At 49.7% G+C, this 21,795-nt stretch overlaps 1 protein-coding gene across 1 annotated transcript in view; it reads left to right on the top strand.

The window, feature by feature from the left end:
- LOC119401468 (small subunit processome component 20 homolog) overlaps positions 1-21,795 on the top strand; it is a 113,071-nt gene that overhangs the window by 67,912 nt on the left and 23,364 nt on the right. Inside the window, exons 47-50 of the mRNA XM_037668299.2 lie at positions 825-941; positions 3,235-3,405; positions 4,033-4,164; positions 7,355-7,465. Coding sequence (XP_037524227.1) covers positions 825-941; positions 3,235-3,405; positions 4,033-4,164; positions 7,355-7,465 — 531 coding nt within the window. The remainder of the gene's footprint in view (positions 1-824; positions 942-3,234; positions 3,406-4,032; positions 4,165-7,354; positions 7,466-21,795) is intronic.

The raw sequence follows: 21,795 nt of genomic DNA, 5'->3' as shown, positions 1-21,795 counted from the left end.
CTCGTACCTTCCTCCTCTCTCCAGGGCTACGGCGCACTCTCGTCCCTTCCTCCTCTCCCCAGTGCTACTGCACACTCTCGTCCCTTCCTCCTCTCCCCAGTGCTATGGCGCACTCTCGTACCATCCTCCTCTCTCCAGGGCTACAGCTCACTCTCGTCCCTTCCTCCACTTTCTAGGACCACGGCGCATTGGGCTTCGCACTGAGCACATCATGGCGACACCAACGAATTATTGCCATGTGTATACCTGTAATTGCTATACAGTGAAACCCTCATATATCGAACTTGCAAAATAACGGATATTAGTTTGATATATCGTATAATTTGATACAAAGCTTTTAAAGAATTTACTATCTTTTTGACGCGAACTTTGATGCGCAAGTTGGTTTTGTGGCACTGCTTCACGATAATGCAAGGAAGGTGGTTTCACGCCATTATGCAGATATTGTTTTTTATTTTTCCACTATTTGAAAGCCAATTTTTCGGGGCATTTCACACTGGCCCGATGTTCAATGTATGAAGTTTTCCGGCTATTTTTCTTCAATGTATGTTACATTTTCCTCTGAATTGACATTAAAGCATTGTCATGTTTGAAAATAGTTCGATATAAAGGATAATTCGATTTGCAAGAGTTCGATATAGATGGGTTTGAATGTAGTACTTTGCTGCCTATCAGTGTCTCTTGTTGCGAGGTAGCTGCAGCTTTTGTGCTACAGTCTAAAACATATCGTTTGTCCGTTTGTTTATGAAGTACATCTGTATATCTCTTCGGAGAATGTTCACGGTGTAGCTAGTGTGTCACTGGTTTGCTTGTTTGCTTTTCAGCTCTTGCATGCCATTTTGAAGAAGGAGCAGGCAGGAACGATTGACCAGAAAGAGCTGGAAATGCTGGACCCATACGTCTCCATTTTGGCCACTTTATTGGACTCGAACTATGTAAAGGTGAGTCATGCCTCCCTGATTTTTGTTTCTCCCTGACAACATTTCTGTGACCTAGAGGTGGCTTTGTAGACGGCTTTCTAGAACTTGCTTTATCATTAAAAAAACTACCAGAACATTGTATGTTGAGATCAGTGTACCAAAATGAGCAGTGCAGTGTGCACCGCAGTAAGATGACCGTGCCCATGTTGCAGAACCAACCTGGTCTCTCTTTTTGTGAGCACCTAACACTAAAATATTTGCAGGCATAACCTGGCCTAAGTGAGTTTTCGTGCAGTCTGAAGGTAAATGCAGCATTTTAGCTGTCATTGTCAGCTGTATTGTAAATATGTTGGTAAAAAAAAGGGCCTATTTGGTATGTTCACCGTTTGTTCCTTACCTGAACCGGACAGACGTGAAACAACTGGACGCGCTAATATTATAGTGCTCTGAATAGTCTACATTTGAGTTTGAGTGGCCTTACTAAAAAAGAAAAATTTACCGTGTACTTAGATTTAGGTGCACGTTAAAGAACCGCAAGTGGTCGAAATTTCCGGAGCCCTCCACTACGGCGTCTCTCATAATCATATCGTGGTTTTGGGATGTTAAACTCCAGATATTATTATTATATATTACTAAAAAATTTAGCAGGACGACTTCTTGGTGCCCGTTTAGTGATGTGTTTGAAAGAACTGTTTGTAACTCTGGGCAGGAAACCATGTTTAAGTAATCCATGACCACATTTCTCATTGTGAATTAAAAAAGAAGCACACAGCAGTGAAAACGTAAAAAAAATGGGGGGAATTTATTCAACCTTTGTGTACAGTAAACCAGCTAACCGAATTACACAATCAGTCTAGCTGATGTAGATATGTTGCGGAATCAAAGTTGAACAGCCTCACCTCACCAGGATATTGAGTTGGTACCGTTGAGCGCTGACAGAAACCTACCTCTTAGTCATTTGTGGCTAATGGCTCACGAGCGGAGGTGCGTTCAACGGAATGGGAAGGCATGTGCAGAACTACCCCGTGAAACCCCATGCAAAAGCATGCAGTTAACTGTGCGCGACATCATCTCTGAAACTGCAACTAAAATGTTCTTTACTTCTGTTTTTTGATTACCAAATAGAATCTGGGAAAACTGAATACAGTAGAACCCCGCTGATACGTTTTTGAAGGGACCGTAGGAAATAAACGTAAGAGACGGGAAACGTAAGAGCCGAAAAACAGGAAAAACGACAAAATATGTAGTGGTACAGAATTTTATTTCAATGCTCACGAGCAGCACGAAAATTGGCGCGCTCAGCCGCGATCTAGTCGACGGATAGAAACGCGGAGCTGGGGACAGCCTCATCCACAGAAATGTAATCAACATATGTGATTTTTTTAACACCAACAGCTGTAGGCATGAAAGAACTAAGCACACGCAATCACGACCAGCGCGGCGAGTCCGACCGCGAACCACGCACGACCATGCGAGCTCCAACCAGCTAGAACTCCTCCCGTCCTCCGGCAAATAACGATGATGATGAGTCTACGCCAACGCGATGGCAGAAGTGAATGCTAATCTCGAAGGCCTTGCTTTCGCGAGCAATTACGTCATAGACGCCACGTTTGTGCAATACTAATCTCAAAGGCTATGCTTTTGTCAATAGTAAATGCCTATCTCGAAGGCCTTGCTTTTGCGAGCATTTACGTCATAGACGCCATCTTTGCAATGCGAATCTCGAAGGCCATGCTTTTGTTTGCATCAATTGAAAGATCCTGTTGCTTGCGTCTCTCATGTGGCTAATATTATGGTCAAACCAGGCCAAGCTGCGTGAAAATGCACCATGGCCGCTCTCTTCGGTAGTCACTCGGTCGGCTCCGAGCGCACTTCGCGACGCATCATACGGGAACGGTCCGACAGTTACGACGTAACAGCGGGGATCCCAATACATTGTATCCTATGGGAGCTATGCCGGGACCGGCGGAAAACGACGTAACAGCCGGGAAAACGCAGCAGTGAGGAACGTAACAGCGGGGTTCTACTGTACATGGGATGATGTAACAATTTTTGTGCCTAGCATCCGTAAAAGAGCCTGTAAACTATGTGAACATGCCCGACGCGTTATCTGTCGTACACAGCGACAAAGCCAGCATTACCTGCTTGCCCGGCCATGACACCACTGCACCTCCCGCATATACTTTTGTAGACTGACAGATTCCTCTCCTCAAATGCTTCTTTCACTTGTGAAAAACTACATTAGTAGATGTGAAACAGTCTTTGTGCTGGTTGGCACGTATGCAACTCTTCGTTGCCTTTGCTTTGGACACAGGTGGTGACGACTTCACTGCGATGCTTTGGACTCCTTTTGCGAATGCCCCTGCCGAGCCTGCGGCAGCACATGCGCCATCTGAGCCAGTCGCTGTTTGTGCTGCTGCACAAGTATGCGGGTGCTGGCATGAAGCAGGGACAGAACTTCGAGCTGCTCGTCCTCGCCTTCAAGGTAGGCGGTGTACTCGTTCGGCTATTCCGCGGCATCACAGAGAAACTGGGAGCGCTGCGACATTGATGTATTTTGCATGATTCTGTGCCATTCTCATATCACCTGCCATTTGTGGCCAGCTTACGCTGTTGATATAAGAGCCTATCAGACTCTAATAGAATGTCAGAAAGAATGGCATTGGAACAAGTTGATATTTCTTGCTAGGCAAGATGGTTGACGAATAAGGAATGCAAAATAATCCTAAGGATTAGGGGGCGACAGGTCTTAGCTCTTTGACGTGCTACCAAGTATTTGATTGTCATTGGAATATAATTATTTTATTTATACGTTAGACGGTAGCAGTTTACTTTACATTCAGCTCTTTGAATTCAAGCACTTGGTATACATTTTTCAAACTTTCAGTTGGTATTCAGAGCAGTTAGGAGTCATATAGCCAGGAAGAATCCTCTATTTTTTCCCAAAGCTTTCGGGGGGGTTGGGGGGTAGCACTATGCTTAGTGCTTATTGCCAGGCTTAATGGTTCTGTTTGTGTGCTAGTCTTCTCAAAGTAAGGGCTGTTGTTCTTAGTAGTGGTGGTTGCATGAGTTGGTGGCAGTAGAAGTGCTAGTTAATCTCCGTGTTGCGCAGGTGATGACAACGCTTGTGCGGGACACTTCCCTGTGCCGGCTGAGCAAGCAGCAGCTGCACGTGTTGCTGACGTACGTCGAGCGAGACGTGTACGACCACTCCAGGCAGAGTGTGGCCTTTGCCCTGCTCAAGGTGAGAAGCGCGAAAGTGTGGCCTTTGCCGAAAAACGGTGATGCCACTAAGAGCATGCATGCATCTTGTTTGGTCCTTGCCACATCGCTTCATGCCTTAGTAGCCTTGCCACCTTACAGAGCTCTGAAGTGCAATTACGAAGGCTTGCGTCACACACCAAGGTTTCTGCACGAGAAGGGTGGAGCAGGAATGCCAGCTGGCTTCATGATCTGCCAGAATCAGAGACGATGGGATTTTGCACCTTATCGCAGCATCGGCTGTAAAAGCGAGCACTGGTCTACAGTCGAATCCCGCTATAACGAATACCGCTACGACGAAATTTCCGCCACAACGAATAATTTTCGATTCCCCGTCAGCTGCCCATAGAAAACAATGTGAAAAATGTCTCGTCACAACGAATACTTTTTCTGGGTATTGCTGCTTGAATGAAGTTTTCGCGAGTGCTAGAACATAAGAAAAAGGGGCTTGCCAAGGATTGCCGCGAAATCCCGCTAGAAACTCGACCATTTCTCGTTGCCAGAGCCTTGCGGTCGCATCGCAAGACCCGTATCTTCATCGGAGACATGCTTTCTGCCACCACACGCACACTCCGGTAAATTATTCGCCATTGAGATGCTCGCGTCAGATCGTCCATCCGCCATAATGCTGCCGGCGGGTTTGATGCGCGTGCGGGCCACGGAAGAATCGTTCTTCAAGAACTGAAACTACTGCTCATCGTCACAAGCCCTGCGATCGTGAATGACGGCCACGGCGTTTTGAAGGCACACGCGCGACCAGCGCGCACCTAGTCCAAGCGTAACTACATTCTGCCGCAACCGCTGCGAACACAAATGCGGTCGTGTCGACACGATGATGGCCGACCACGAAAGTACGCGCGCATCCGACGTACGCGCACCGACTCAAAGCAATGCTGCGGTCAAAACCGTGGTAGACGCGATCACAGACAGCAACGACGAAGTTCAGAAGGCACGCGCACGGCCAGCGCGCACAGATTGAAAACGGAAATACCGTTTGCTGCAACCGCTGCACAGAAAACCGCGGTCGCTATCGTTGCAATCATCGATAGCGAATACGCTCAAGTACGCAGCTAACACACCGGAAGGAAGATTAAAGGCAATAAAAAGTCTTAAAACGGCACGAAGTGTATCGGCTTTCCTTTCGCTCGCTTATGACTGTGGTAGTGCGGAGCTTCGGCACCTCGTTTTCAGTTAGCCTCCAGCGAACTTTGCCACGCTCCTTCGCGGCGATACGCGCTCGGCACGCTTCGAGGGTAGCCTGCATATAGTATTTGCTCGTGTATAACCCACGTGTATAACTCGCGTATTGACGCAAAGCCGCCATTCTTGCATTACCGTGAAGTCAACTTGCGCACCGAAATTCGCGTATAACTCGCACCCCAAGTTTAGCGCTAAATTTTCTGTATATTTTGTGCGTGTTATACGCGAGAAAATACAGTCACTCGGTGTGCGGCCAAGTACGTCCGAGTTAGCGAGAGTTCAATGGAAAAGACAATGCATGCGCTTGCCGGGACCAAAGGATGAGTCGTGATCATCAGATCTTCCTAACTTTTGTGGTCTATAGATGAAATTTCGCTGCAACAAAATTCCACGACAACGAACTTTTTCACGCGTCCCGTCAATTTCGTTGTAGCGGGATTTGACTGTACAATGTCCTCATCAGCGAGGCTCGCCGCAGCCTGAACATTGCAGTCCGCTTCCACAAAATTGTCCGCAGACACTTCGGGTGGAACAGCAGCCGGGAGGAGGGACGCCAACTCGCGAAATGCGTCGTCTATGCGCTCGTCGTTTGCCGACGATGTTTGAAACCGGTGAAGCCACCCGGTGTTGTCAGCGAAATTGTCTTCACCGAGTGCGGCAGCAAACCATTTGAGCCATCAGCATTGGGCCATCCCCAGGAATGTTCTTCGTGCGCACTTCTGAACCAGGCATAGAGTGCCTTTTCTACTTTCCCGTGGGCAGGAGTGCGCACACGACAGGCTGCCGACGTTCACTGCTCCGCTGCCTTTGCCTTGATATCCGCCTTGTCCTTCAACAAGGTGCTCATAGTGCCTCGTGGTACCCCGATGTCGTCCGCCACCGTCAAACTTTTTTCGCCCCCTCAACACGCTGTATGGCTTTCAACTTCGTCGCAAAGTCAAGGTTCCTGCGCTTCTTGACGCTGGCCATTGCTACACGAGAAGTCGTCAATTCAAGCAGTCCGCAGCGCCTTTGCACAGCACGCACGCAAAAGAGGAATGCGGTGGTATGTGAAAACTCACGGAAGTGGACTCCGCCAACAAAGTGTTCGCGATCAGTCGCGATGGCGGCGATGGCTATTAGGCTACCCGGCTACCTGCAAGGGCAGCAGCGATGTACAAAAGGCACGAGCTGTGGTTGGCTGAGCAATTACGAAAGGTGCGGGCTGTGGTTGGCTGATCAAAACTCACAAAACAACAACAAAAAAGAAAGAAAGAAACGGCAAAAGGAGGAGGCCGCCGGCTCCTTCGTTCCTGCTCTCCGAGCCGACGGTAACGCGGAGAAAGCATAAGAACAAGAGAGAGAGGACAAAAGAAGAAAAAAAAAAAGCCATTCCGCAAGTTGGAGAGCACGCCCAACAGGAGTACAGTCCGAGCCCTCTTGCCCTCACGTTTTTCGAGTGTTTCGGATGTCGGCGCAGGCACGGTACCGCGAAGGTCGCGGGGTGCAGCGAGTGCCGAAGCGCATCTTCCAGCTTGCACGGCGTTCGATACATCCTATGGCGGGTAAAAATACCGTTCAATATAAACGTGCGAAAATTTCTATACTTTTACAAAGGATTTTCAAGGGGATAATTTACGAGTTCGATATAGCCGAAATTGCGATATATGTAGGTTCGATATATCCATGCTCAACTGTAGTACCGACAAGACCACATTGCCACCCTCATGCTGAAATGGCCAGACTACTGAGTGGACTGTTGCAGAATACCCCACCCCAGTAAAGCCAGTAGTTCACAATCGACAACTCTAAGCACAGGGTACTGGCGAAGCAAACATAGTGCAATTTTTCAATTTCGAGCAAGTGTTGTTGAGCAGCTGAGTGTATTAATTTGATTGCGGGACGCCGCTGGCTTTCTGTAGTAAAAATGTCTCATCTGTGCTCGAAGCAAATTTAACCATATTGATGACTCAAAGAACAAACAAACACTGCAGGCCATCCTCCATCGAAAAGTGGATGCTGACGAGTTGCACGGCTTGATGGACAAAGTGGCAACCATGAGCATCGAACATGAACAGGCTCACATTAGGAGCCAGTGCCGAGAGGTGAGTCAGGGATGTTTTTGCTTCTTTTGTAGCAAGCGAGACTGAGATGACCGCTTCTAGTTTAGACGAAGTTTGCCGCATGCAGTTTCTGTTTGCATGTATTAGTGCATGTATTATTAGATGGAATACATCGTGTTTGTTTCTTTGGCGCTTATTAGAGAATAACGCAATGACGGATGTATACCCAACAAAAGTAAGAGACTCCCTTGGTTGCATTTACGATTTTTAGCGCAAATTTTGGATTTTTTTTTCACAACATACCTGCCAAGTCTTGCTGATTTTCCGGGAGACTCCGGGATTTCGACCATTTCTTATGTTTGTACAGTTGGCAGAAAAACCTCCCGGGAATCTGAATTTCTGTGCGTGATCTGGCGACATTGACAAGAATCCAACCCAATCCGATCCAGGCTTTTTGTGAACCCAATGCATATAGCATTATTTAAAACAATTTAGGAGGCATTGATGTAAACGTACAGTAGTATCCCAGTGATAGGAAGCCGGCTGATACAAATTCATGAAATACCCTAGCCAAATTCTATTGTGTCCAGCGGGCCAAAATTCGGATGTTCCGAACACTTTTCCAAGTCACGGCGGGTGATATGAACTTTGGTACCGAAACTGTCTAGCGATGGCCGAGAGCAGCATTCCAGAAGCTTCGGAACTATGCGCGTGGCCAGCGCACACTATCAGAACTGTGGTTATTATTTGCCACAAATACCGCTGTGAACGAAACAGCGGTCGCTCTTGACACGATGATGTATGGCGACAACAAAACTGATGAACTCCAAATGTCAAAGCGACACTGGTTTCCACAAAAGCTGTGGACAAAACCGCGGCAGATGCGACAGCAAATGGCAACAAACAACGTAGTTTTGAAGGCACATGCGTGGCCAGTGCATGCTGATTTAAAACGGAACTACCGTTTGCCGCAACCGCTGCACACGGTACCGTGGTTACTGCAATGCGATCATCTATAGCGACTACGAGCAAGATATGCGGCTAACGCAGCAGTAGATTAAAAGCAATAAAGACGTAAAAAAGGCATGAAGCGGTTCGGCATTCCTGTTGATCTTTTATGACTATGGTGGAGTGGACTTAGGCACTTACCGTATTTACTCGAATCTAACGCGCACCTTTTTTCCGGAAAAATGAGTCTAAAAATCGCATGCGCGTTAGAATCGAGTACCGAAAAAAAAGAAACTCGGTTATTGTATTGCCATCGACATTTCAAAATGGCCGCCTCCTACGCGCCTTGGCCATTTCTGCCATTTTTTCAGTTCGTACGTGTGCTGAGGAGATTGTCATCCCGTTCTGCGTTCGCATCGACGGCATGGAAGTGCCGACTCCAAATACTCGACGCGTGTACCACGATGCCGCGTTTAAAAGAATAGTTATTACATGTGCAGAGAGACGGACGGAAATCGGGCCGCATGGCGGTCGTTCGGATATAGTTCTGAGTTCCCGAAACGTGCGTGCGAGACTGGCGCAAACAGAAGCAGAAGATATTTTACAGCACAGCTTCACGAAAAGGTCTCAGTGGACCAAAGCAGGGCCGGTTTCCCGAAATCGAAGAGTGTTGACAGCGACAAGGAGTTGTCCGACAGCGACGAGGACTGATCCATTACGCGACTCGTATCGCCGCTGTAGTGGTGACAGTTTTAGCGGCAAGGCCCACTTTTTGACTTTGTGTTTTACTTTTTTGAAACTTTAGTTCTTTAAAACCCAAATGCTTGTTCTTCTGAATGTGCGAAGTTTGACTCCTACGGACTTTTTTTGTTCTTTTCTCTCCCGAAAAATGAGTGTGCGTTACAATATATGTATTACTTCTTTTTCTTTTTCTTTTTTTTTTTGGTCGCGGAAAACGGGTGCGCGTTACAATCGAGGGCGCGGTAGAATCGAGTAAATACGGTAGTTTTCGGTTGGCCTCAAGCGAAGCTTTGACCTGTGCTTTTGCAGCAGCCAGCTGCGCCGTCCCTTATTGATCTGTTCACTTGTGTCCCAGAAAGACATACGCGAGTTCTCTCGATGGAAATAAATGTGTCGCGTGTATTTCATGGTTTGAAAACCGATTTTGCTAGTTTTTTGATGATACTGTAGCGTAGTGTTCTGGTCGCTACTTGGTCGCCGCCGGAGAGATGACACGTACAAACAGCATATCCATATACTTTCTCCTAAACTGATTTATTTGGCTTAAGTTTCCTAATTAGAGGTTGCACACACTTGCACGCTACATAACTCTTGACAACTAACTCTGAGCAGCGCTCGCTGCAACCTGCTCTCGTGGCCTCTCCGGTGCGACTCCCCCTCGGCTCCTCTGGAAGCGTCCCGAGGCCACCGCAGAGACCAAACAAAAAAGGGCCACTCAGAAGTCTCCGTTGACGACACCCAATCGGGTGTCACGAATTCAAACAGGTACACCCAATCGCTGGCGGTCTCCACCGAGTTTGAACTCGATGACCACCGTCATCCTAAAGAATAAGGATCTAAACTAAAGTAAAAACACACAGAAAACTACCGCGACATCCGTTAGGCTTCCACCGTACAACTCACCCCGCATACCTTCCGGCGCCGCGGATGCAAAGCCGTCTGCGGTGTTCTAAATGGGGACCGGACCCTCGTAGGAAGGAAGATAATGCGCTCGTACAACAAAGCCGGTGAGCCACTCAAGGACACCACCGCAACCCCGGCTCTTGGGCTGACCCGCGACATTGGAACGAGCCAAAAGTTGAAAGAAAATAGCTACATCAAGGTTTACGCGACACCTCCCCTATACGAACTAAGAGTGTCCCCTCTCTGGATGAGCTGCAAGTAAACAAAAAACCACAAACAAGGACATAATGTGCTTCGCGCCCTCCCAAAAGAAAAAAAAACATTTCATGTACATTTAAAAGAAAACAACACATAACTATAACATGCGAAAAAGGTGACCCGCGACCAAATAAATCCACAAAACATTTTACATCTGCAAGACACTAAAACACTAATACATGATGACGAAGTACACATGCTCAAAAATAAACTTGGTTTAAAACAGTGAAACAAGGAAACGATAAATTGCTAACTACAGTTCTGACGCACACATCTCAGTACGAAAGCACACGCGGAGACACACAGAGTTACAAAAGGAGTCCTTCAATTCACTCACTCAACATCACTGGCTGTGTAGTAAATCTCGGTGTCACTGTCATAAGCCCATAGTCTTTTCGGTTCGGTGTCGGATGACTGGTCCCTATATTGTGTCCGCGGATCAAAGTAGACCTCGGTGTCACTAGTCGAATGTTCACTTTGACCGTGATCACTCGCGGGCGGAACTGCGGCACCACCCTGCGGCACTGTGGTGTCAACACGGACCGAACACTCGCGTTCACTCTCACTCTCGTCATCCGCGTCGTCGTCGAGACATGAACGGGGGCGACACAGTTTCAAACGCGCTACATTCACAATGTCCCTCTTCCTTCCGCTGCGGTCCACGACCTCCCAGTTGTTCTCCGCTACTTGTCGAAGGAGGCGAAATGGTCCATGGTAGCGGTGGAGGAGCTTTGTTGTTTTGCCCCTCGCTCGTGAGGGCGTCCACACGTAGACGAATTGCCCCGGTCGAAACACAGCACCCCGTCGTCGGGCATCGTACGCTCTCTTGTTTTTTGTTTGCTGGTCCCTCTCGCGCTGAGCCACGAGCTCCCGAGCTTGGCGAAGCCTGCGCGCCACTGCATATGCATTGAAAGCACCCTCATTGTCATGTTGCAGGTTGAGGCTCGCATCAATGGGTAAGGTCGGCTCGCGGCCATGCAACAAGAAAAATGGCGTGAAGCCGGTTGTCTCTTGCTGCGAAGAGTTGTAACCGAAGACGACATAAGGGAGGAATTCGTCCCAATCCCGGTGGTTTGTCGAAACATACATACTGAGCATGTCTGCAAGCGTACGGTTGAACCTCTCGCACAGGCCATTCGTTTGCGGGTGGTAGGCGGTGGTTGTGACGTGGTTGCTCCCCATTGCTCTGAATACCTCTTCAATGAAGTTACTGACAAAATGCTTTCCTCGGTCAGTGATTATCTTCGCCGGGGCTCCATGTCGTAGAACCACTTGCTCCACAAAAGCTTGGGCTGCCTCAGCGGCTGTTGCAGCGGGGCAGGCGACCGCTTCTACCCACTTTGTGTGATAGTCAGTCATCACAAGCACGTAGCGATGGCCGCGTTTACTTTTCACAAAGGGTCCGAGAAAATCCATCCCGATTTGCTCGAATGGCCGCCCCACGGGGGGTATAGGTTGAAGGAAACCGACAGGTTTGCCGGGTGGTGGCTTTCTCGTCTGGCAGTCTGGGCAGGTGAGGACATACTTGCTCACGTATGCAAACATCTTTGGCCAGAAATACCGGCAGCGTACTTTTTCCCATGTGCGCTTGACACCAAGGTGGCCTGCAGTGGTGTCGTCATGGCAGTGCTTTAGGATGTCCGGTCTCAGACACCTGGGGACAACAAGTGCCGCGCGGTCTTCCTGAAACCCTTTTGCCCTCCGATACAGAACACCATCGATCAACCGAAAGCTCCGTGCCGTTCTTTTAGTTTTCCTGACAACGGGCGCGTTCGGCCGCTCGAGGTGCTGGATAATTTCTCTCATCCATGGATCTGCCCTCTGCCGTTCCCTAACATCCACTCGATCCAGAGCCAGCAACGGTAACTGATTTTCTTCGCTTGCCGGCGCGGGATCATGAGGAAGGCGAGAAAGCGTATCGGCATTTCCATTCTTCCGGCCTGGGCGGTGTCTCAGCGTTATGTCGAATTCCTGCAGCAACAAAGACCACCGCATGAGACGACCATTTGGATTCCGGACTTTCATAAGCCAAGCAAGGCTAGCTTGGTCGGTCACGACTGTGAATTTAGCCCCGAAAACGTACGGCCGAAACTGTGCACAGGCGTACACGACGGTGAGACATTCCTTCTCAGTGGTGCTGTAATTAATCTCAGCTTTATTAAGGTGCCGGCTAGCATATGCGATGACTCTTTCCTGAGATGCGATTTTCTGAACGAGCACGGCTCCAATGCCGTAATCGCAAGCATCCGTGTGCACCTCTATTGGCCGTCCCGGCTCAAACTGATGCAGAACGGGGGCTGTGATAAGCTTGTCCTTGAGGGATTGCATCGCTACTTCGCAGGCCGCATCCCAGACGAAAGGGGCATCTTTTTTGGTCAGGTTGGTCAGGGGTCGAGAAATACTAGAGAAATCCTTAATGAATCGCCGATAGTAGTTGCAGATTCCCAGAAAGCTCTGCACACCTTTCTTGTTTCGTGGCTGAGGGAATTTTTCGATCGCTGCCACTTTGTCGGGATCCGGCCGGATGTTTTCGCCCGTAAGAATGTGTCCGAGATACTTGATTTCTCTTCGCGCGAAACTGCACTTCTCGGGCTTTAGTCTTAAGTTCGCCGCGTCCAAAGCCGTTAGTACGCTTTCCAAGTCTTTCAAATGGGCTGCCATGGTCTTAGAGAAAATCACAATGTCGTCCAAGTAGGCCAAGCACACCCTCCAGAGCAGGCCGCTGAGAACTTTGTTGATCATTCTCTGAAATGTGGCGGGTGCGTTACACAGACCGAATGGGACAACATTGAATTCGTAGAGTCCCCGCCCACATGTAAATGCTGTCTTAGGCTTATCCTCCTCTCGAATTCCAATTTGCCAGTAGCCTGATGTCAAATCCAATGTGGTGAAGTAACGGGATCCCTGCAGCACATCAAGAATGTCGTCGATTCTCGGCAAAGGGTGCACGTCTCTCTTTGTGACGGCATTGACTCTTCTGAAATCTACGCAGAAGCGCCAGCCGCCGTTCGGCTTCTTTACCAGAACCACAGGGGACGACCATGGGCTGTTGGACTCTCTGATCACTCCGTCATGAAGCATCTCATCAATCTGCTGGCCAATAACCTCCCTTTCGAAGGTGGAATGTCGGTAGGGATGTTGATGAATGGGAGCCGAATCACCTGTGTCTATGACATGCTCCGCGACGTCAGTTCTCTGAATTGGGTTATGTTCTCCCGTAAACAAATGGCGGAACTTATTCAAAAGTGAGAGCAGCTCAGCTCTTTCGGTAGGTTGCAAATGGTCCCCAGTGTCCACTTCGAAGTCGCCGCTACCCGCTGTGCAGTGCGGCGCGGCGATGCCGAGCTGCGCATCATAAATAGACGCAGCCCAGCCAAGCTTCGTGCCGCAGTTCAAGGTTACTGGCGACATAGTAGGGTTAGCCACACGGACAATGCCGACACCACTCAACACATTCGTCACGGTTCGTGCCACACGCAACCCGTTTCTCAAATTAACATTTGGCTCAATAATGTGGACGCCGTCTATGGGAACCTGTACAGGCACAATCGCCTCGGTGCGTGGCTCTATGCGGATCTGCTCCTGGCACCTCACTGGGACATCGCCATGAGTGACATTCTTCGGCCCTACTTGAAGATCAAACGCCTGTCCCCCAATCTGCAATTTCTCCGCAGAAAAATCGATAACTAACCGAGCTGCTCGGCAAAATGGGAGCCCACCCAGCAGCTCGTAAGGGCATTCCTTGACAATTAGAAATTTCTGTCTTATTTGAACGGTGCCAAATTCAAGAAGTATTTCCGCTTCCCCCATGTGCGATAGGATATTTCCTCCAATTCCTCTAATCAAAATTCCGTTCTCTCTCAGTTCTCGGACTGAAGTGATCTTCTGCGCGAAATCAAGGGAGACAACATTTACAGAAGAGCCGGTGTCGACGATTAGTCTGTCACTTCTTCCGTTCGCCTTGACCGGTAGAAATATTAATTGGTTTACCGCCAATGTGCAGACTGAACGGCCAGGCTGGCCCCCTATGCCTGGCCATTCCCGTTTCCCGAGTCAAAATGCCGCTCACCGTTGCCGCTTTGTTCGTCCCTTCTCTGTCGCTGCTGGTCCTCGTACTGCCTGTGACGCTGTCACGCGATGTGGCCGAGGCGATGGCAGTAGTAGCACCGGGGGCGCCCATCGCCGCCGCGGGATGTCCTAGGAGGCCACTGGGCCGGCGGCCGGCAAACCTCGTCCTCTACAGCTTTCAACCTGTCGGCAAGTGATTTAATCGACTCGGTGAGGGCCTTCAATTCCAGATTGCTCGCCGCGTCGCGTCGGTGCTGTTGGGCGTCCGAAATGCATGTTGGCACAGCGTCCTGGCGCTGATCGCGAACGGGGGCGCTCACCAGGGAAGGCTGTGTCGTGATTGATTCCCCAGGAACGGCCGCTAACCACGGCTGCGTGACGTTGGTTGGGAGGTAACTGTTCAAAGGAGTCAAATGGGCACGGGCCATCAACGCGGCATGGTTTATCCGCTGCAGAATTTGTAAAAATTCTCCAGAACTTGTCGGGTTGGCGAGGACCATTTTCTCTAGAGCATCGGCACGGAGTTTGCGCAAAAGATGACGTACGCGGTCTTCCTCTTTCATAGCTGGGTCTACGCGGGCGCAGAGCTGCAGTACGTCGTAGTAATACTGCTCCGGGCTCTCAGACGGCAGTTGCACTCGATTCTCTAGCCTCAGGCGGGTTATCTCTGCTGCGTGGCGGCCAGTGAAGCTAGACTTAAGCAACGTGGCCCACTCTTCCCACGTATTAGGAGCGCCGGTCATAACTTTCGTAGTATACCATTTTTTTGCGTCGCCCTCCAAAGCCAAATAAAGAAATTTCACCTTTGTATCGTCGTCCCATGAGTTGAGTGAAGATACATGTTCGTAGCAGGTCACCCACTCCGATACGGATTCCTCAGGTGTACCTTTGAAGATCGGGGGCCCGATGAAGGGTCTCGAGGTTGCAGCAGCTGGAAGGTGGGCCATTCTCGCAACGTCGTCCACGCCGTTCTGGCTCCTCAGAGTGGGCATCACCGTACGGGGGGTTTTCGCTACCGCGCAGCCTCCACCACTTTGTAGCGTAGTGTTCTGGTCGCTACTTGGTCGCCGCCGGAGAGATGACACGTACAAACAGCATATCCATATACTTTCTCCTAAACTGATTTATTTGGCTTAAGTTTCCTAATTAGAGGTTGCACACACTTGCACGCTACATAACTCTTGACAACTAACTCTGAGCAGCGCTCGCTGCAACCTGCTCTCGTGGCCTCTCCGGTGCGACTCCCCCTCGGCTCCTCTGGAAGCGTCCCGAGGCCACCGCAGAGACCAAACAAAAAAGGGCCACTCAGAAGTCTCCGTTGACGACACCCAATCGGGTGTCACGAATTCAAACAGGTACACCCAATCGCTGGCGGTCTCCACCGAGTTTGAACTCGATGACCACCGTCATCCTAAAGAATAAGGATCTAAACTAAAGTAAAAACACACAGAAAACTACCGCGACATCCGTTAGGCTTCCACCGTACAACTCACCCCGCATACCTTCCGGCGCCGCGGATGCAAAGCCGTCTGCGGTCTTCTAAATGGGGACCGGACCCTCGTAGGAAGGAAGATAATGCGCTCGTACAACAAAGCCGGTGAGCCACTCAAGGACACCACCGCAACCCCGGCTCTTGGGCTGACCCGCGACATTGGAACGAGCCAAAAGTTGAAAGAAAATAGCTACATCAAGGTTTACGCGACAATACGAAATTTCGGGCTATACGAATATTTTCACCCCCCCCCCCCCTTGAGATTCGTACCACCAAGATTCTACTGTAGTTGGGAAACCTTACCTGCAGTGTTTGTTTGGCCACTTCAGGCATTATAAGACCACGACGCCGATTTTTTACGCATACAGACTTAAGGGGCTGTTCGGGGCTTCCCCCTATTTCTGAGATATTTTTTGTAATAAAAAAGGGAGAGGGGCAATGTAAATCCCCCTCCCCTCTTTTTTGGAAATGTCCGGATTGAGATTCCTTGAACTTGGCAGGTATGCTACAACGATTTTTCAAAATAATGAACAATTTTTAGCAGTCCCTTCAGATTCGTTGTATTGAGATTTGACTGTAGTAGCAGTTTCTATCTGGAGAGCGAATACTAGTAGAGTTATTTCCCAAGGGCCTACCACAATGCCATATCTGTAGGCTTGTGCGAATATTTGAGCACTTCGAATATTCGAACGAATATTACAGTATTCGAATTCGTTTCGAAACGAATTTAAATTCTAGGAAATTTTGAAGTATTCGAAATGAACGAATAGACATATATAAACCGCATGTAACCCCCTGTAAAGGTGGTTTCACTGCAGTGGTGTGCTATACCATGAATACACCTTTCCAGGAGAAATTCGCACTGTCGCAAAGCCCCACTTCAAGTTTAAATGAACATACAGTAAAACCTCGTTATTTCAAAGTCACTGGGACTGTGAAAAATCATATTAAGCAGGTTTTCGAATTAACCAAACATACAAAAATCGGGATGCAAGGAACTTTGAATTACTGGAAGTAATCAGAGGTGGTCGTTTGCTGTTCCTGCTAGTTTGCAGCTACAAGGGTTATGTCTTCCAGCAATACCTGGTCCCAATTTTGCCGCTAAACCGGGGAAATGGCGGACCTCGCTGCTGCCAGCACAAGAAAAAAAAAGAAAGAGGGAAAAAAAACGGTCTCGTGGTCAAGTGAAATGCGCGCCTGCGGAAAAGATGTGCTTCGCTACAACACAGTGATGACACGCGGACAGCATGTCACCTGCTCCTTGCAGCGTCAGTGCATCATGATGCGACCATTTGCCCATTCTTTCTGGTAAAATAAAGAATTTAATAATGACCAGTGTGATGGAATTCGCGGTGTGTTCTGGGTGGAAAAGATTATCATTGAAGCTTTCAAACTGAGTTTTCAAAGTAGGCGTTGCAGGCAAGTACACCACCAGCAGTGCAAGTGCGCAAATTGCCGGAACAACTGCCATTCGGAGGTTCGCATACATCGCGAATTCCGTCAGACCGCCCTTTATTAATTTCTCTATGTTCCCAGAAAGAATGGGTAAATCATGACGCGCTGACGTTGAGAGAAGCATGCGTCACGCTGCCTGCGTGTCACCGCTGTCTTGCAGTGAAGCACGTCTTTTCCGCAGGCGCACATTTTAGCTGATCACGAGATTGCCTTTTGTATAGTTTTTTTCTTGCGCTGGCAGCAGGGAGGCTGAAATGCTTCACCTGTCACTCATTAGTATCGCTACATTGCATTGTCTTGTGGCTTCTAAGGGCCATCGTTTCTGCAGACTTGCGGCTAAATCGGGATCAGGTAATTCGCACATGGCACCCAAAGTTTTTGAATTAAACGGGCTGGTACTGACCGCCACTTCAAATTATCCACTCAAATTTACATTGCAAAATACGGGGCCAAAGAAATCCTTCTAATTATGCGGGATTTCGAAATAACAGTTCGAATTAATGAGGTTTTACTGTATTACCCTCACATCGATTCATCATTTTTTAAGTTTAAAAGCTTGTTATACTGGCTTATATGCTCTAAGTATAATAAATTTTATAACCTAACATATTTTACAGGTTATCATTTGCATTCTACTGAAAGTCAAATCCTGCTATTACTCAAAGTTGCTTCCACTTCCCTTTGAATCAAAAAGAATGACATATGCATATGCCTTGTTTCAACTTTAAAAATATTGCGCTGGCTATAGTTGGGTCATGACAAATATGCTAATTTTTCTTTATAATATGTGATATAAACTATTCGAATTCGCTTCGACCAAATCACTATTCACTTCGAATTCGCTTCGGACATAAAATTTACTATTCACACAAGCCTACATATCTGCAATCTGTTAAAGAGATCTTGGATCTTGGACAGCAACAAACAGATCTCGGAGAATGCATATAGCAACAAATATAAAGCACTCCCTTTAGCAGGCACGGCCAAATGTTGCCTGCTCGGCAGACGCATCAACCCCCGTTGCCAGGAGACCCTTTCATTTGTGAGGGCATCCGTTGGTAGTGATGGGGGTATGTGGCGCCCCCTGGGCGTGGTGGCAACAGTGGACATCCGGCCTGTGTGCGGGGAGTGTGTGCGCGGACGGTGTTGTGGTTAGACGACAGTGGCGCGGGATTCGGGGAGTGAGGCCTAACGAACATGACAAGTGGGGGCCCGTCCGGGATTGGACCGACTGAAATTCCCGATGAATTCGTACAGTTTATGCTGCGTCAGACAAATGGATCGGCTATCGACCGCCGGCTACACAAATGTCGGCGACGGTGACAGTGCCCATTGTGACCACGTTGCCTAGGTTTGCGGGCTTCCAGGATGTGCAACACCCGGAGGAATTCCTCAGCAAAGTGGACAATTTTTGCCTGATTAATGACATAGCTCTGGAGGACCGAGTTCGCCGCGTCGTTACCGCGGCGCTTGACGGCAGCGCGAAATTGTGGCATCGTTTCGCGGGTCCCTTCGCTACGTGGGATGCCTTTGTCACCGCTTTCCGACGGGAATTCGCGTCGGCTGACGAAAAGAAGTGCCTGAAGGAAGAGTTGGAGGCACGCACTCAACACCCGGAGGAGAACTTGAAAGAATTTGTTTATGTTATTTCCGAGTTCTACGACCGAATCGGAGAGGAGGTTGCCGACGACGTCAAGGTCGACAGAGTGCTGCGCCAAATGCACCCCCAGCTGCAAGACTTGGTAGCGGGGTCCACCTTCTCAAGCTTGAAGGCCCTGGCGGATGCGGCCGATGGCCTGATGGAGCGAGTGCGCCGCCGGCTACAATATCGACCTCCGCCACCCAAAACAAATCAGGTCGCGCGCGACTTGGCATATTCGGCGCATGGCATGCCTGACGCAATGACAGTGCCCCAGCACTCCGCAGCAGTCGTCTCCGCGCCGAATGCCGGTTGGACACCTGGGTGCGCGTGGCCCCTCCACCCCGCAGCAGTGCAACCGTCATACCACCGGGACCAGTGGCCCATGATTCAGGCCCAATCTGTCGGCGCACCAACGTACCGACCATCAGCGGGGCGTCGACCTCAGCGGGCCCCGAGCCAAGTTGTTTGCCGACGATGTGGCGGCGTCGGCCACATTGCACGCAACTGTGCGAGTAGACCGCGCCAAGACAACACCGTTTGCTTCCAGTGCGGCCGTCCAGGGCACTTCCAGGCTCAGTGCTCGGGAAACGGGCGCCAGTAGGCACCGGTTCGGCGGGTTCCTACTGCAATTTTATTATGCAAGTTGCATCTGCAGCCGGAGGAGGGAAGGAGCCGCTCTTGGATGTTCGAATCGGCAGTACGACGTTCCGTGCATTGCTCGACACTGGGTCCAGCGTGAGTCTCCTTGGTCCACTAGCCACCAGTGAGGCATGCTCTTCGGGGGGAAAAAGGAAACGCGAAACTCGAACACTCCGCTTGGCATCAGGTTGGTCCCAGAGCTCCGAGGCTACCAAATGCAAAATAGAGTGGGATGGCGGCTCCCGGGTTCAAAAATTTATTTATCTGCCTGACCTGTGCCAGGATGTTGTGCTCGGAAGGGACTTCCTTACAGCCACTGGCATGTCCTTGCACATAGCTTTGGGCGGGTGGACTATAGGTATGGAGCCACAGCTTGTTGTTCCATTTGCCAAACCAGACAGAAAGGTTGCCCCAGATCCAGTGGATGATGCCAATTGCCTCGGAAACTTGTTTGAGCAACAGCCAGATGTTGTGGCATGCAACACCATTAGTGGTTCAGGACAGCAAGCAGAAGTGATGCGCAGTGATGTGATAGCTGCGCCAATTGCGCCAAACTGCGCCAAGACGTGAAACCTGCTACATCCTGCTACATCTCCGCTGTTCTGCGCCAAAACTGCGCCAAACTATAAGAACACTAGCGTAAAAACGTACGCAGCGCGCCACCGGCGGCAAAACGCGACACTCCAAAGCTGCCGCGCGGCAAAATTTTCGTGCCGTGAGAGGAATGGGTTCTTGCATCATTTTTCGCGGCACGCCGCCTGGCGCTTTCTGGGGGACCTGACCGGACGCAGATTGATGGGAAGGCTCGTAAGCGCTGGTTTGGCTTGCTCAGGCTTTTGGGGGCCGACATAACCCTCTCCAGACTGCTGTAAATTGGTGTGACCCCCCAAAAATGCATCTGGAAGGAGCGGCTCGCCGCGAGCTGGTGTGACCGCACCGCCATAGCAACATAGAAGTAAAATTTCAGTTGTTAGTACAGCGACATCCATGCCTTATTTTTGCCCCCTTTTTTAAGTTCCGCTACTCGAACCAGTGTTATACCACTGTCAATGTAAACGTAACCGGCTGATATGAATTTGTGAAATTCCCCAGCCGAATTCCACTGTGTTGAATGGGCCGAAATTTGGATGTTCCGAACACTTTTCCGCGTCGCGGCGGGTGATACGAACTTTGATACCGAATTCGTCGAGCGACGGCCGAGAGCAGAATGTTGTTAGCTTTGGAAGTACGCGCGCGGCCAGCGCGCACACTGTCAGGACTGTGGTTATCGTTTGTCATGCACAACCGTTGTGGGCGAAACCACGGCCGCTCTTGACACTATCATGTAAGGCGACGACGAAACTGACGGAACTCCGAAAGTGCACGCGTGTCCAACGTCTACCTAGTCCGAGCGACGCTGCTTCCCGCAAACGCCACGGACAAAAGTGCATAGATAGCAACAAACGACGTGGATTTGAAGGCACGTGCGCGGCCAGCGCAGGCGGATTGAAGAAACGGAACTACCGTTTGCTGCAACCGCCGCACACGAAACCACGGTCGCCATCAACGCGATCATCGATAGCGATTACGAGCTCCGAAGGTACGCAAACGACGTAGATTTGAAGGCACGTGTGCGGCCAGCGCAGGCGGATTGAAAACGGAATTACCGTTTGTCGCAACCGCCGCGCACGAAACCACGGTCGCTAGCCACGCGATCATCGATAGCGACTATGAGCTCCGAAGGTACGCGGCTAACGCAGCGGTAGATTAAAGGCTATATAGTCGTAAAAAAAGGCACAAAGCAGTGTCGTAGCCAAGGGGCGGCGGGCACCCCCCCCCCCCCAAAAAAATTTTTTTGCTACGGCATACAGAGCCCAAAATGACACTAGACCACTCTGCCTGCCCGGCTCCCACTTCAAATCAAGGGGGTGCTCCCCCCCCCCCTTCCCCGAAAGAAAAAATTTCTGCCTACGCCCCTGGCACGAAGCCTTTCGGCGTTCGTGTCGATCTTCGGTTGTCACTATCGTGGAGCGGACTTCACTTAGTTTTCAGTTGGCATCATGCGAAGCTTTGACGCGCGCTTTCGCGGCAGCCAGCTGCGCCGTCCCTTGTTGGTCCGTTCACGTGCGTGCCAGAAAGGCGTACGCGAGTTCTTTTGACGGAAATAAATGTTTTGTGCGTATATCGTGGTTTGAAAACAGGTTTTGCTAGTTTTTTTGTGATATGAGATTTTGGGCGATACGAATA

This window comes from Rhipicephalus sanguineus, chromosome 8 (genome assembly GCF_013339695.2).
Source record: "Rhipicephalus sanguineus isolate Rsan-2018 chromosome 8, BIME_Rsan_1.4, whole genome shotgun sequence".
Classification (NCBI taxonomy): domain Eukaryota; kingdom Metazoa; phylum Arthropoda; class Arachnida; order Ixodida; family Ixodidae; genus Rhipicephalus; species Rhipicephalus sanguineus.
This window is presented reverse-complemented; position numbering and strand designations above follow the sequence as displayed.